At 44.1% G+C, this 14,437-nt stretch overlaps 1 protein-coding gene and 1 pseudogene across 3 annotated transcripts; both read right to left on the reverse strand.

Moving 5' to 3' along the window:
• Nucleotides 1-628: 628 nt before the first annotated feature.
• Nucleotides 629-1,049, reverse strand: LOC308466289 (cytochrome c pseudogene; annotated as a pseudogene). The gene has a single exon. The product of its transcript is annotated as a cytochrome c pseudogene (transcript).
• A 57-nt stretch (nucleotides 1,050-1,106) lies between these two features.
• On the reverse strand, nucleotides 1,107-13,968 carry TRMT10B (tRNA methyltransferase 10B). Of its 2 annotated transcripts, none has more exons than XM_080986948.1 (9): nucleotides 13,807-13,968; nucleotides 12,540-12,767; nucleotides 9,916-10,024; nucleotides 8,233-8,357; nucleotides 7,662-7,814; nucleotides 7,189-7,267; nucleotides 5,019-5,086; nucleotides 3,691-3,814; nucleotides 1,107-1,530 (listed from the first exon to the last, which is right to left on the reverse strand). In XM_080986948.1, the coding sequence occupies exons 2-9, from the start codon at nucleotides 12,732-12,734 to the stop codon at nucleotides 1,331-1,333; spliced, it is 1,053 nt and encodes a 350-aa protein (XP_080843074.1). In that variant the 5' UTR covers nucleotides 12,735-12,767; nucleotides 13,807-13,968; the 3' UTR covers nucleotides 1,107-1,330. The 2 variants fall into 2 exon arrangements, with proteins under 2 accessions (XP_080843074.1, XP_080843075.1); XM_080986949.1 differs by having other exon boundaries at nucleotides 12,540-12,746; nucleotides 13,807-13,958.
• Nucleotides 13,969-14,437: the final 469 nt, after the last annotated feature.

Consider the following 14,437-nt stretch of genomic DNA (forward strand, 5'->3'; position numbering starts at 1 on the left):
TTCTATAATTTATAATACAAGAACAAGTACATGTGTTAAGAACCATCCATGATCAAAAGTTCTCTGGCTAACATGAAGGCTTTTTGAAGTTGTTACAATAGAATGCATGTAAAAATAGAAAGTTTAAAAACCAATCCCATCAGAGAGTCCTTTCCATTTGTGTTGCTGAAATACTGTATTTTTCATCCCATAGGACGCACCTAGTTTTTTGGGGGGGAAATAAAGGGGGGAAAAATTTCCTTTATTTCCCCCCCAAAACCAGGTCGGGGAATCCAAACCAAGTCGGGGAACAGCGGGATGGTGGCACTGCGCCTCCCCGCAGTCCCCCGAGCTTGTGGGGCTGCCCGATGTCTGCCCGAAGCGCGGGGCGCTCTGCTTCAGTGCACCCCGTGCTCCGGGCAAGCAGGCTGCTATGCGCAGCCTAGGGAGCCCTGCGGGAACTCCCGCGGGCTCCCCAGGCTTACGGATAGCTTCCTGAAGCCTGGAGAGAGAAAGAGGGGGGTCGGTGCGCACCGACCCCTCTTGCTCTCCAAGCTTCAGCGAAAGCCTGCATTCGCCCCATAGGACGCACACAGATTTCCCCTTCATTTTTGGAGTGCGTCCTATAGGGCGAAAAATACGGTAAATAAGGCAGCAGAAGCCATTATTTAGAAGTGGCCTCCTTAAGGTATGCTATTAAATCTGCCCTCTCCCCCTTCTTCTTAATGCCAGCAAATATCATCTTGGTTCCTGGAATATACTTCTTGGGGTTTTCCAAGTAAACCATCAGTGTATCTTCTCCCCAGGTTATACCTTTGCTTTTGTTGGCTTCTGTGTAAGAGAAACCTTCGGCCTGACCAGTCTTTCGGCCAAAAAGACCATGAAGGTTAGGGCCAGTCTTGTGCTTGCCTCCCTTCTCAACTGTGTGGCACTGCGAACACTTCTGGACAAAGATCTTCTTGTCCTTCTCAACATCTCCCATGGTCACTGTACGCAAAGTAGAGGAAGGGATGTAAAGCCGCCACCGCGCGTTCTCCCGTCAAGAGTTCAGCAAACTGAGCCCAAGGCCACCCCGTACGCAGCGCTATGTTACCGGTGTCCACGCAACCAAGCTTTGGGACACTTGCTTGTTTATTAAATAAATTTATTAAACACTTTACCGCTAACAAAAAAAGCAGCAGCTCTCAGAACAAATGCCCTGGTTACCCAAGGAAAAAATGTTCTCGCCATTGGTCGCTAACAACAATATTAAAGAAGGTCAAGGGTATTTTAACCCCCTCTCCGAACACAGATTCAACAAGAACAAGCAACTGTTTAGCCCCACAACAGATTGGCTCCAGAGATGTGGGGATCAGTTCAGCAGGTGAGGATCACTGAAGACAGGTCCTAACCTAGCCGCCTCATTATCAACTTCTCTCCTGCTTTTGCATGCCGATTCCTCACTTCCCTGTGCTGGGTCTCGAAGAACGTATCCTTTTCCAGGAGAAACTGCAGCTTTGAGGGCTTCTTCCCAGCTCTTGGTCTCGTAGAAAGTTGACAAGGCATCAAGCACTGAGAGAAACACGTGTGATTATTATAGGGATTAGTGGGAACTGGATGAAAGGTGGGAGACAATTGTAAGATTGCAGAATTTTTTTATTATCAGGCGGCAGAACAGCTTGAACGTCTTGTTTATGGAAACCTCCCCAGTTTATATCAGAGATTTTAGGAGACTCGTAGAGAATTAGCTGAAATCTAATGCTCCGTGAACACATAGCTAGCTCAGTAGTCCTCATACTATCGAGTTACACAGTACCTTTTATAACAGTGCAACCTGAGGAACAAGTGAGAGACAGCAAAATGGATATTCTTCAATCCCAGACACCAAAATTGTCACAAGCTTAAAATGTGCAAGGGGTATAAGCATTGCTGTAAGCAAGACTTGTTGATTTCAGCAGTAGTGTCAGGCACAGGCTCAACTGTATCCTAGTAAAATCAATAGTGCCTGAAGTTATTTACCCATATTTTTCACTCTATAAGACGCACCAGACCACAAGACGCACCTAGTTTTTGGAGGAGGAAAACAAGAAAAAAAATATTCTGAATCTCAGAAGCCAGAACAGCAAGAGGGATCGCTGCGCAGTGAAAGCAGCAATCCCTCTTGTTGTTCTGGCTTCTGGGATAGCTGCGCAGCCTGCATTCGCTCCATAAGACGCACACACATTTCCCCTTACTTTTTAGGAGGGAAAAGTGAGTCTTATAGAGCAAAAAATACGGTAACTTTGGCTGAATTATGCCCCTCATTTTAGTATAGGTGCAGGCGACCATTTGGTTGCAAGAATGGGCCAAAAAAACAAAACACATAAGAGCTCTAGAATGCTCTTGCTTCAACCAGCCTAACCACAATGGGAGGCTTTCTACTTCATCTAAAGTTTTCCTCCCTTCCCTGCTTCTCAAACTCCCCATTCTTCACAAGACCGAGCTACCAGGAGCGGCCAGTACCCACTGGGAAGGGTAGGGCATAAGGCTGGAAGACCAACACCAGGGGCAGCCATAGCTGGTTGGAAGTAATAAGGCAGACAACTAGGTTTGATGGCAGCCTAAGGTTGGTAGGGCACTAACCCATTCATCATCATCATCATTTTAATATTTATACCCCGCCCATCTGGCTGAGTTTCCCCAGCCACTCTGAGTAGCTTACAGCATCTATTAAAAAACTGTAGAAATTTCCTGATATTTGGGGTTGAAATCAAATCCCAAACCTCCCTTCCAATTACATTTCTAGCAACAGGGATTATAATTATTGTTTCCTTTGTTCAAAATAAATGCAGCAATATCATATAGATAGAAGGTATAGAAGATCTCCAACATCATATTGAAAAACGCCCCCAGAAATCCTCCCCAAACTGATAAAGGCCTATTTCTCCTACGTCCTAAGTGTACTTTATCATACACTCCTGTACACAAAATTCCAATATAATCTTATAGATCTTCAACAGTTTTCATGGACAAGGCGAAATTATATCAGGATAAATAATGGTTTAAGATATGGGATTATATCAATGGACCAGCTTCCACTGTGCACGACATAAAGCAACATTAATAAGACCATTGCATTGGGACCTGAGCAGACAGCGTCATTATGGTGTCCCAGCTCAAAAAGAGGGGGAAATACTTTAGGATATCCTCCTATTTAATGGAACAAACAGCAGCTGCAGGTTGCATTGGAAAACTGGTGGCAACACATCATCTAAGGGATGCATTCCTTTCAGGAGTTCAGCCTACACTCGAGTAGGACCCTGATAGAGACACATGCCTGACTGGCATGTTCCCTCCCTCTTGGTCGATCGTTCGGGAGCTTCATAAGCTTTCTTCTGCCCGAACATCACAGTGACCGATGCCAACAGCCACAGGCACACTTAGGGAGTTTGCGCACCTTGCGTGACAGACCTCAGCAACTCAGCATTTTGGCTAATCTACTTTATTTACGTATAAACACACACGGAGCACTGCAACATGGCTCCCTCTCTCTCTAGCATCAGACATCAAAGAGAAAAAGAACAAAGGACAATAGTCCCACTTCACAGAACACAGTAAAACAAACATCCTGTCTTCGTCACTTCCCACTCTGTGGAGTCAAAACATATACCGTCATGTGAAAGACAACAATCCTATGACTGCAATCATGGACCAGGAATTCTAACAAACTTCCAGCAAACACTGCAACCTCACCTTGATTGATGGCCAATGTTGTGGAGTGATAATTCTTTGCATTGACGTTCTTTACCATGTACTCTTGGATTGGCAGCCGTGCTGTTTGCAGATGTTCTTCCTGGGCTCTTTGGAAGGTGAGTCTCTGTAAATATATATATAAAAGAAAAGTCACACAAATGGTCCCTTGGGGACTGTCTCACCAGGAGCCCATGAGTGAGCTGCAATTCAACCCAAAGACTCAACAGCTGAGTTGAGAACAATAAGAACATACGTTTAAAGAAGACGGAAAAACGGTTATTGACTATATGGGAAATAATTGTGTACAGTGGTACCTCAGTTGACAAACATAATCTGTTCCAGAAGACCGTTTAACTTCCGAAACATTCGACAACCGAAGCACAAAGGGCGGTCTGCAAAGTCAATGGAGAAAATTGGGGGGAAATGCAGCAGAAGGCGTTTGACTTCTGAGGCACGTTCGAAAACGGAAGCATTTACTTCTGGGTTTCCGGCATTTGAAAACTGAACGTTCAGCTTCCGAGACACTCAAAAAACGAGGTACCACTGTACAGCTGAAAACGCTGGCAGCATTAAGATAAATTAAGCAGTGCAAGTAAGTTTTGGTGGATGTAATACAGTGGTACCTCGGGTTACATACGCTTCAGGTTACATACGCTTCAGGTTACAGACTCCGTTAACCCAGAAATAGTGCTTCAGGTTAAGAACTTTGCTTCAGGATGAGAACAAAAATCGTGCTCCGGCGGCACGGCGGCAGCAGGAGGCCCCATTAGCTAAAGTGGTGCTTCAGGTTAAGAACAGTTTCAGGTTAAGTACGGACCTCCGGAACGAATTAAGTACTTAACCCGAGGTACCACTGTAATGGAATACTGAATGGCATAGTTTTTTGTAAAATATGCAGGGATTTACGATATGTAAAATGAACCATGGAAAGGGAAGAAGGGATGTCATTGACATCTTAAGGATGTAAAATGAGTATTTTAAATTGTAAAACAGAAAACTTCATAAAATTATACACAAAGACTCAACAGCTGCTACAGCCACCCCACAGAGCGTTCACTAGTTTTAAAAGGAAAAGCGTTGCATCTGGACACCCTAGTAATTTTCTTCTAGCAGCAAGAACTGGAATACAGTGTTGTGGAAAGGTGAAGAAAGCAGCACTCGCTGAAATTTCCTCTTCCCAACAACCGCCTGAAAAGGTACAGGAACTTTTTTACTACGAGAGGATACCGAAGCACGGGCCTAAGCCGCAGCATGACTAACGCTAGAAGTTGAAAACGTGCAGAAGTTTCCATCAAAACCATAGCTTGTATCGTGTGCAACGCACTTGCCTTTTTGATGCTTTCGTCCACCAAACCTCCAAGGATGTACACTTTTTGCGGGTCGACTTCCTCGAGAGCTGGAATGCAAAAAAGAAACGTGAGCACGTGTGTAAACAAAAAAAACAGTGACACATTTATATGACAGCATTAGAATGGCAACAGAAACATAGATTATAGAATTGTATAGCTGGAAGGAACCCTGATGGTAATTTAGTCCAACCCCCCGCAATGCAGGAATCTCAAGTAAATCATCTGTGACTGATGGTCCCCCAAACTCTCCTTAAAACTCTCTGCAACTACAACTGCGGCTCATATTTTGTTAGCTAAAAAGTGGAAAACCCAAGAATTACCAACAATAGAAGAATGGCAGATGAAGACGATGGATTTTTCGGAGCTAGCCGACCTAACCGGAAGAGTCCGCGACCAGAAGGAGGAGTAGTATCAGGAAGATTGGATCAAATTTAATGATAACTTACATTAAATATGTTACGTTAAATTAACTGAAAACAGCTTGCAGATACTTAATTGGCTTAGGATTTTATTTAAGTTAAGTGATGAATTAATATGTTTAATTTCATAATGTGAAGATCTAAGGATGTTAATGTTTAAGTTAATTTTTTTTAAGAACTGTGATTTGGAAAACCGTTAAAAGGACGTGCAATGAAATTCAACCAAGGGGAAGCGAGGAAGTCACTTAACAATGTTAGTAAGTGTAATTTTTAATAAGGCTATGATTTGTGTTTGTTTGTTTTATGTGTTTGTTTGTTTATAATGTTGTGAAAACCAATAAAAAAATTGAAAATAAAATAAAATAAAACTCTCTGCAACTAGAGATTCAGCAGGCGCCTTCTGTGCCAGCTTCTAAATGCCTGCTGAAAAAAATTCTATTCTGCCAGGCAATTGTGGATACAGCACTACTTTTCAATCAGAGTTGGAAGGGACCACGAGGGCCATCTAGTCTAACCCCCTGCAATGCAGGGATCTTTTGGGGCTTGAACCCACAACCCTGAGATTGTCTCATGCTCTACTGACTGACACAGAGAGACAAAAACGTGTCATTCCAGACATGTGAAGCTGATCCACAAGTAAGCTAACAAGCACTCTGGAAATCTGGTGTCCATGCAAAGTTTGCTGCAGAAGATAATCACTTTCCCTCTCTCTCTTTTACATATTATTTTTATTAAATTTTCCGATATACAATTTAAAAATACTCATTTTACATCCTTAAGATATCAATGACTTCCCTTCTTCTCTTTCCATGGTTCATTTTACATATCATGAATCCCTGCATATTTTACAAAAACTGTACCATTCAGTATTCCGTTATTCAAGATCATGGGTAGGCAAACTAAGGCCCAGGGGCCGGATCCAGCCCAACTGCCTTCTAAATCCAGCCTGCAGATGGTCTGGGAATCAGCGTGTTTTTACATGAGTAGAATGTGTCCTTTTATTTAAAATGCATCTCTGGGTTATTTGTGGGGCATAGGAATTCATTCATTCCCCCCCCCCCCAAATATAGTCCAGCCCCCCACAAGGTCTGAGGGACAGTGGACCAGCCCCCTGATGAAAACGTTTGCTGACCCCCGTTCAGGATAATCACTTTCTCCACGCTTCGCATCAGAGGTTTGCTTGTATTTCTGTTGGCAGTGAGCACATAGGCAGAACTGCGTACTATCACCAGAGTGGGATGGAAGCTCCAGATGTGGTTAGGGCTCCAACTCCCCTCAAGCCACCAGCCAGCATGGCCAAAAACATCTGTAGAGAGCCTGGGATCTGTTTCACCCACCCCAAAGTGAAGTTGATCCCTGACTCCAAATTTAGAAAAAGACCTGAATCTGAGAATACAGAGGCCTACTTAATGCTGCAGAGATATCTCTCATTTGCCACCATTTGTTCTGACCAAGAACCAAATCTAAGATTTGTTGCTTAGGATGGCATATGCGGACGGCTCGTCCAGCACTATCATCACAAAGCATTGCCTTACGCTGATGGTTTGAGAGGAAGCTGAAAGAAGATGCAAATTTGAGAGTTGAATATTGCCGCCTAAGACAAGCAAAAGGCTGGAGACAAGTTTGGCCAGGATGACTTGAAACCTAAATCCCCAAGGCAAGAACTTATTCATTTAAAAGAATCTAAAGCTTTAACAGAAATCTTTCATGCCGAAGCTGCAAAGCCGTACCGTTCTCGGAGTCTGGAGTGAGGTACACAATTCTTTCTAAAGGATACAGGTCAAGGTAACTTTCTGGAGTAACATCCATCTGAAAAATAGTAAAACAATATAACCCATGTGTATGGGATTGAATTTTTTAAAAGGCAGTCAGCAGACATCTTTTGGAAACAAGAGGCCATCTCTGGCCTAATTCAAGCCTGGGGTTATTTGTTTTTCCAAGGTCTGCTAAATAATAAGCAAATGGCAATTACAAATCCAGATAATGAAATGAAATTAGCATTTAATCAACCTGGCAAATACAAATCCAGAGAATGAAATTAGCATTTATCCACAGCTTCAATGCTGAGCAACTCTAGAAAGTAAGGACATTTCCAGGATTAATCACCTCAAAATTCTTGGTTCTTCCAGCAAGAAATGGCTTTGTTTGCTCTTCAAAATGTCACTGACTTTATTTCTTGAAGGCAGGAGGGGGATATACTTACAAGATAACTGGCAAATCCATCATTCATCCTCTGGCATGCTTCGTAAATTGGGCTGTTTTTCACAAACCCTGTGAGGCAGATCCAGAAGGGGGCTTGAGCTTTCTTGTTTGACCCATAGAGCCGCCTTATCTGAGCAGCAAGCCGGCTTGTTTCCTTGCGAGGTAGAAAAGAAAAATGATCAGGAAAACTGGCAACGGGCCTTTTTGCCCTAGCACTCTGTGTACTTTCCAAGATGGCTGACTCAACCACCATACACTTGGTACAAATTACAGTGGTACCTCGGGTTAAGAACTTAATTCGTTCTGGAGGTCCGTTTTTAACCTGAAACTGTTCTTAACCTGAGGTACCACTTTGGCTAATGGGGCCTCCCGCTGCGCATGATTTTCGTTCGCATTCTGAGGCAAAGTTCGCAACCAGGAGCAGCTACTTCCGGGTTAGCAGAGCTCGTAACCTGAAGCGTTCGTAACCAGAGGTACCACTGCAGTGGCTACTCAGCCAAAGAGCAGAGGCCCACAATACCCTTAAGTTAGCCATGGAAAAAAAAGTGGTGGAGAGGATTCACTGCCACTACCTTCGGCGTCATGTGAGCGGTCATGCTCAAATCGATGCACAGCCGAGGGCCCGATTCCTTGGCTTCCAGAAGGCGCTCTCTGGCAATCACTTTCAAATCCCACTTGCTGAGCTGGGGAACAGCATCTGAAACCCAGGCAAATATGAGAATTGTATGAGAGAGAGGGGAAAAAGAGGAGAATAATAATAATAATAATGATAATAATAATAATAATAATAATAATAATAATAATAATTTATTATTTATACCCCGCCCATCTGGCTGAGTTTCCCCAGCCACTCTGAGCGGCTCCCAATCAAGTATCCCTCTCTTTTTTCTTTTCCTTCTCCTCCTGCGATGAGGCTACATTTTAATATTTTAACGTTGTATTTTAATTTTGTTTTTAAGTTGTAATCATTCAACTTGTTTTTATTATTGCTTGTTAGCCGCCCTGAGGCCGGCCTTGGCTGGGGAGGGCGGGGTATAAATAAATTATTATTATTATTATTATTATTAAAAACAATACAGCATTAAATATTAAAAACTTCAGGGCTGCCTTCAGATGTCTTTTAAAAATAGGATAGCTACTTATTTCCTTCACATCTGAAGGGAGGGTGTTCCACAGGGTGGGCGCCACTACCGAGAAGGCCCTCTGTCTGGTTCATCCAGTCACTCACATCTAAGCCAAATTAAAACGTGCAGACGTAGCATTGGTGCATAGTAAGGTCCTTGATGAGATTGTGCCCTATTTGAAAGTCCTCGCGGGTCAAAATCTCCCTGCCCAGAGAGGCTGTCTGATTAAGTCAGTGAGATTATTTGCCTGCCTTCTGGGTACCAAGGTCTTTTTTACAGCTTGATAGTGGAGTTTGGCAGGAATTATCACAGTTCATATTCATACGTAGAATAACAGTAGCTATGCATCTTACCAGAATAATGTGAGAGCAAGATACACAAGCGCACTCCATTTATTTGAATGTTTTGGGTGCCAACAAGGCCCCTTAAGAGATCCCAAGTTGATTGCTTCAACCTCAGATCCCACATCTAAAAAGCTTGGCTCCCACATCTAAAACTATCTATGTACACAGAGAGTCTTAAAATAAACGGATTTCTGAGTAACAGTCCTATGGAAGATGTTTTTAAGAGAATAAATCAGCGCCTCTAAATCAAGCACCATTTGAAGACAGTGGTTCTCATGCCTGTTAGCTTCAGAGAAGCCTTTCCACATTTGATGTTTTCTGCCAACAAACCCAGCAACCCAGAACGTTGCAAAAGATGGTGGAGCATCTTCTGGCGTGTAAACTCAGCTCATGCAGAATAGCAGCCAGGCCTGTAAAGCCTCAAAATTACCCTGCAGGAACTGAGAGTGAGCCCTAAAACAGACACAGCACTCTCTTGCAGCTGCACATTGCAGGAGAAGGCTAATGTTAGCAGGAACATAGGAAGCTGCCTTACGCTGGCTCAGGCTGCCCACACTGACTGGCAGTAGCTCGCAAGAGTTTTAGGCAGCCTTTAACAGTCCTACCTCGAGATGCCAGGATTAGAACTCGGAACCTTCTGAGTGCAAAGCAGATGTCCTGCTCCTGTCTTTTGGGGAGGCTTGTCCCACTTCATGAAGAGCCTGTGATCAGCTGCGACCAAACCCCATGGCTCCCCATACTATGGTCTTAAGAGATGTGGAGAGAAAAAATGCAATTTTCCTTGTACCTTTTCCTTCTGCGTGCTTAGCTTTGCGCCGCTCTCGCTCGTATTTCCTTTTGCTCTTTTTTGCCGAAATTATCTTCTCCCAGTGCCTCTGCTTCCTTAAAACGTTTCTCTTAGTGTACAGAAAACAGGAAAAAGTCTAAAATTACTCAGGGGAGCATTCATCAACACAACTGTCTTGTCGGAATTCAAAATGGTGTACGTGCTTTTAAAAGCTCCCAAACTTTCCCCTCCTAAACATACACAGCTCCATTGGTGCACATTACCTGGTGAGATACTTGATTGACCTTGCCTGTTCTCCTTGTGTCAAGGCTTGCAGCCCTAGTCTTAACTTAGATGTAATCATGTTTACATTTGGACACATAGAATCATAGAACTATAGAGTTGGAATGGGCGACAAGAGTCATCGAGTTTTGCAATGCAGGTATCCTGTGTGTTAAGGTAAAGGTACCCCTGCCCGTACGGGCCAGTCGTGTCCGACTCTAGGGTTGTGTGCCCATCTCACTTAAGAGGCTGCGGGCCAGCGCTGTCCGGAGACACTTCCGGGTCACGTGGCCAGCGTGACGAAGCTGCTCTGGCGAGCCAGACCAGCGCAGCACACGGAAACGCGGTTTACCTTCCCGCTATAAAGCGGTACCTATTTATCTACTTGCACTTAAGAGTGCTTTTGAACTGCTAGGTTGGCAGGAGCAGGGACCGAGTAGCGGGAGCTCACCCCATCGCGGGGATTCGAACCGCCGACCTTCTGATCAGCAAGTCCTAGGCTCTGTGGTTTAACCCACAGCGCCACCCGTGTCCCTTATCCTGTGTGTTACATCACTTTAAAAAGATCTGTACTTACACAGGTAGAGAGAAGTGAAGTGCATATACAAGCCATTGGGCTCTTTAATATCCACCTCCACACTGCAGGCAACAACAGGAATTCTGAATTCCTCCTTATTCACCAGTTACCCTCTCTTTTTTTTTATCGTCTTTATTGATTTAAAATACCGTCTTGTATTACAGATAAAGTCGTACATTACAAATGATTACAACAGAGTTATACACGAAAATGGAAAAAGAGAAAAAAGATAAAGACAATAAAAATAAAAAAGGAATTAACAATAATAAAAGAATATCAGTTAAAAAGCCAATTATTTATATGGCATCATAGCTTATCCAATAAAGTCTCCTGTAATAAACTTCCAATCGTTCTCATTGTACTTTTTATCTTGTCTTGGTTTTATCGCAGTTTGTTTTATAACTTTTTCTATATATTCCTCTGAGATATTTATTCCATTTGTTTATTATGCACAAGTATCATTCAAGTCTGCTAGGATAATATCATTTTTACAATCTATTCACCAGTTGCCCTCATTTCACGCCAACTTGGCTCACACACAAAGGAGTCAACAGCTGAGAAGCATAAAAGGGAAACTATGCAAGGCCACCGACTGCAGTTCACACTGGGAAGAAAGGGGCTAACTACTACAGTGGTGCCTCGCAAGACGAAATTAATCCGTTCCGCGAGTCTCTTTGTCTTGCGGTTTTTTCGTCTTGCGAAGCACGGCTATTAGCGGCTTAGCAGCTATTAGCGGCTTAGCGGCTATTAACGGCTTAGCGGCTTTAAGAAAAAGGAAACAAACTCACAAGAACTCGCAGTCTTGCGAAGCAAGCCCATAGGGAAATTCGTCTTGCGGAACGACTCAAAAAACGGAAAACTCTTTCGTCTTGCGCGTTTTTCGTCTTGCGAGGCATTCGTCTTGCGAGGTACCACTGTACAGTTGTGGCTGCCACCTCCACTATGTTTATATCCAATATTTTCTTATCATGTCCTTCATTCCATTCTCACAACCACCCTGTAAAGTAGGCTTGGCTGAGAGGCAGGGACTGCCTCAAGGTCATGCAAGGACCTTGATGGCTGAATGGAGCTTTGCACCTTGGTCTCCTCAGTTCTAGCGCTACACTCTAACCACTACACTACACTACCCTTGCCCTCTGCCTTAACAAGTGTGGCTAACAAATGGATTAAAGAGTGTCATGCGTCTTGCCTCGCAAGTGAGGAAGTCAGAAGGCCGAGACAACGTTGCTGACCTTTCAGACTTTCTGAAAGCAAAATATCACCCTTGTTTGAAAAATAAATTGGCAATCATCAATGCTTAGACTCTCAAACCATGTGGCTGGATTTATATTGGCTGGATATATATTTCCCTACCAGAACAGACTTTGCTCATGTGCTCAAGACATCAATTCCATAAAACATATTTTGTTGCATTGTGCAAAATATGAGCAAGCCAGGGCTGAACTGATACTACCCTTGCTGGTACCTTTCCCGGGAAAATCAGAGGCTCACTATGTCAGGTTCCTACTGGAAGATCGGACAAATGCTAGAACATTAGCAGTGGCAAAGTTTTTATCGTGGTTGCAAGAACAAATGATCCCTATATTCTGAACAAAATGCTTGTTTAACCTGGAGGTAGGCTGTATGAATTGTGTATTGCTTTGTAATGATTTGTTGGGTCTCTGGACCGTAATAAAGATTGATGATGATGATATTGGCAGCAGCTGCTGTTTGTGTGGATTATTGTGGCCCCACAGCGTTACGGACTCATTTCAAAATACAGGTCTGCCGTTTTCACTGTACATACCGAACACCAATTCTTGTTTTCTGCCAACCGGTCCCTGGGGCTTTCACATCCCACGTCAATCTGCAGAAGCCCAAAGGTGTCCCAGAGGTTTTCCCCATCGCCACTTTCCCAGAAAACAACCTCATGCTTCTCACACTGATCCTGCTGGTCTCCACAAGCGCTCGTCTCGCTTGCATACTCAGGGCAGGTCGTCATTTTTGCTATGCCCTTGCAGGTCAATTTGGGGAGCTGTGCAGAGACAAATGTACAAGATGTTAATATGCTGAAATACAGATTTTAACTTGATCTGGCAGAAATCGGCCCTCTAGACTGCTGCCAATGCAGCACTAGATTTGCATTTTTGTCCGTGCTTTATGTGTCTGCTACAGTGATCATAAGGGACGTGGGTGGCACTGTGGGTTAAACCACAGAGCCTAGGGCTTGCCGATCAGAAGGTCGGCGGTTCGAATCCCCGCGACGGGGTGAGTTCCCATTGCTCAGTCCCTGCTCCTGCCAACCTAGCAGTTCGAAAGCATGCCAGTGCAAGTAGATAAATAGGTACCACTCTGGCGGAAAGGTAAACGGCGTTTCCTTGCGCTGCTCTGGCTCACCAGAAGCGGCTTAGTCATGCTGGCCACATGACCCGGAAGCTGTACACCAGCTCCCTCGGCCAGTAAAGCGAGATGAGCGCCGCAACCCCAGAGTCGTCCGTGACTGGACCTAATGGTCAGGGGTCCCTTTATCTTTACAGTGATCATAATGAGCATAAAAATATGAATGGGGGGAAGTACATGCGCCTGGTCTCTGCACACATTCACACAAGAGAGGTCGTGTGTCGTGTTTTGACACACAACAAACCCCTCGCAAATATGTGAATGGCACAAAGTCACCCTCCTCTGCCAGCCCACAAGCCTCCCAGCTGCATCCCTCGCCGGCCACACGCTTTCCCAAACAAAGCATGTCCACTTGTACCCGCAGGGGCTCTTTCAGACGTTACAATAAACACAAGGGGATCAGGGGTACACGACTTCTCCTTTCCTTCCCACTATATAACGTCTTAAAAGGGGCTGTTTCTACATAATGGGATCCAATCAGCTAGGATGCCTTAATTAGCATTGCAACAAAAAAAGGGGCCAGCGTTTGATCAAGCGAAAGACTTAAATGTAAAATAAAACCGACTTCACTCCAAAACTCATTTAGCTCTCATGCGGGCGCAACCAACGCCCAAATCAGCTGAAGAAGTTGCTGCCATTTAATGGTCGGCAATTGCTGGACGTTTGCAACTCACCTCCCTCGGAGACTAAATAACAAGACGCTGGATAGGCTCCTCTTCTCTGCTTCGGAGTCAATCTGATTGCAAAAACAGGGCAGTTAAAGGCGCCCAGGTGGGAGCTGTTTCCTTGAGAACGCGCAGATCGCTTTGAACACGTGATGCGGTATCACCGTGCGAGACTTCCCTCTAACGTCACAATCCAGTCAAGGTGCATTCTGGGGGTTGTAGTTTACTTAATTGGACGGCTCTGATTCATAGCATGATAAGAGTTGGAAGGGACCCTAGGGTCATCTAGTCCAACCCCGTGCAATGCAGAAATATTTTTGCCCAATAATATTGGACTGGTCTCTTTTGGACTTTGAGATTAAGAGTCTCATGCTTTACCGACTGAGCTATCCCAGTTACGGTGATATTTGGGACGAGGCAGCGTTTGTGTGTTTCAAAAAGCGTTATCACTTGATTTGGAAAAAAAGCCATTTTATATTTTGATTTCTGGTGCTTAACGCTAAACGCTTGAGCCGCTGGTTTCCTTCACTGCTTACCCAGGAGCCGGAGACATGATACTGATAGCATCTTTAAAACAGTTTCCTGGAAGATTTTTACCACGCCTTTCAAAAGCAGATTGTAATTTTGAAAAACCACACGC

Source organism: Podarcis pityusensis (assembly GCF_964106645.2).
Source record: "Podarcis pityusensis genome assembly, chromosome: 17".
NCBI classification, from domain to species: Eukaryota; Metazoa; Chordata; class Lepidosauria; order Squamata; family Lacertidae; genus Podarcis; species Podarcis pityusensis.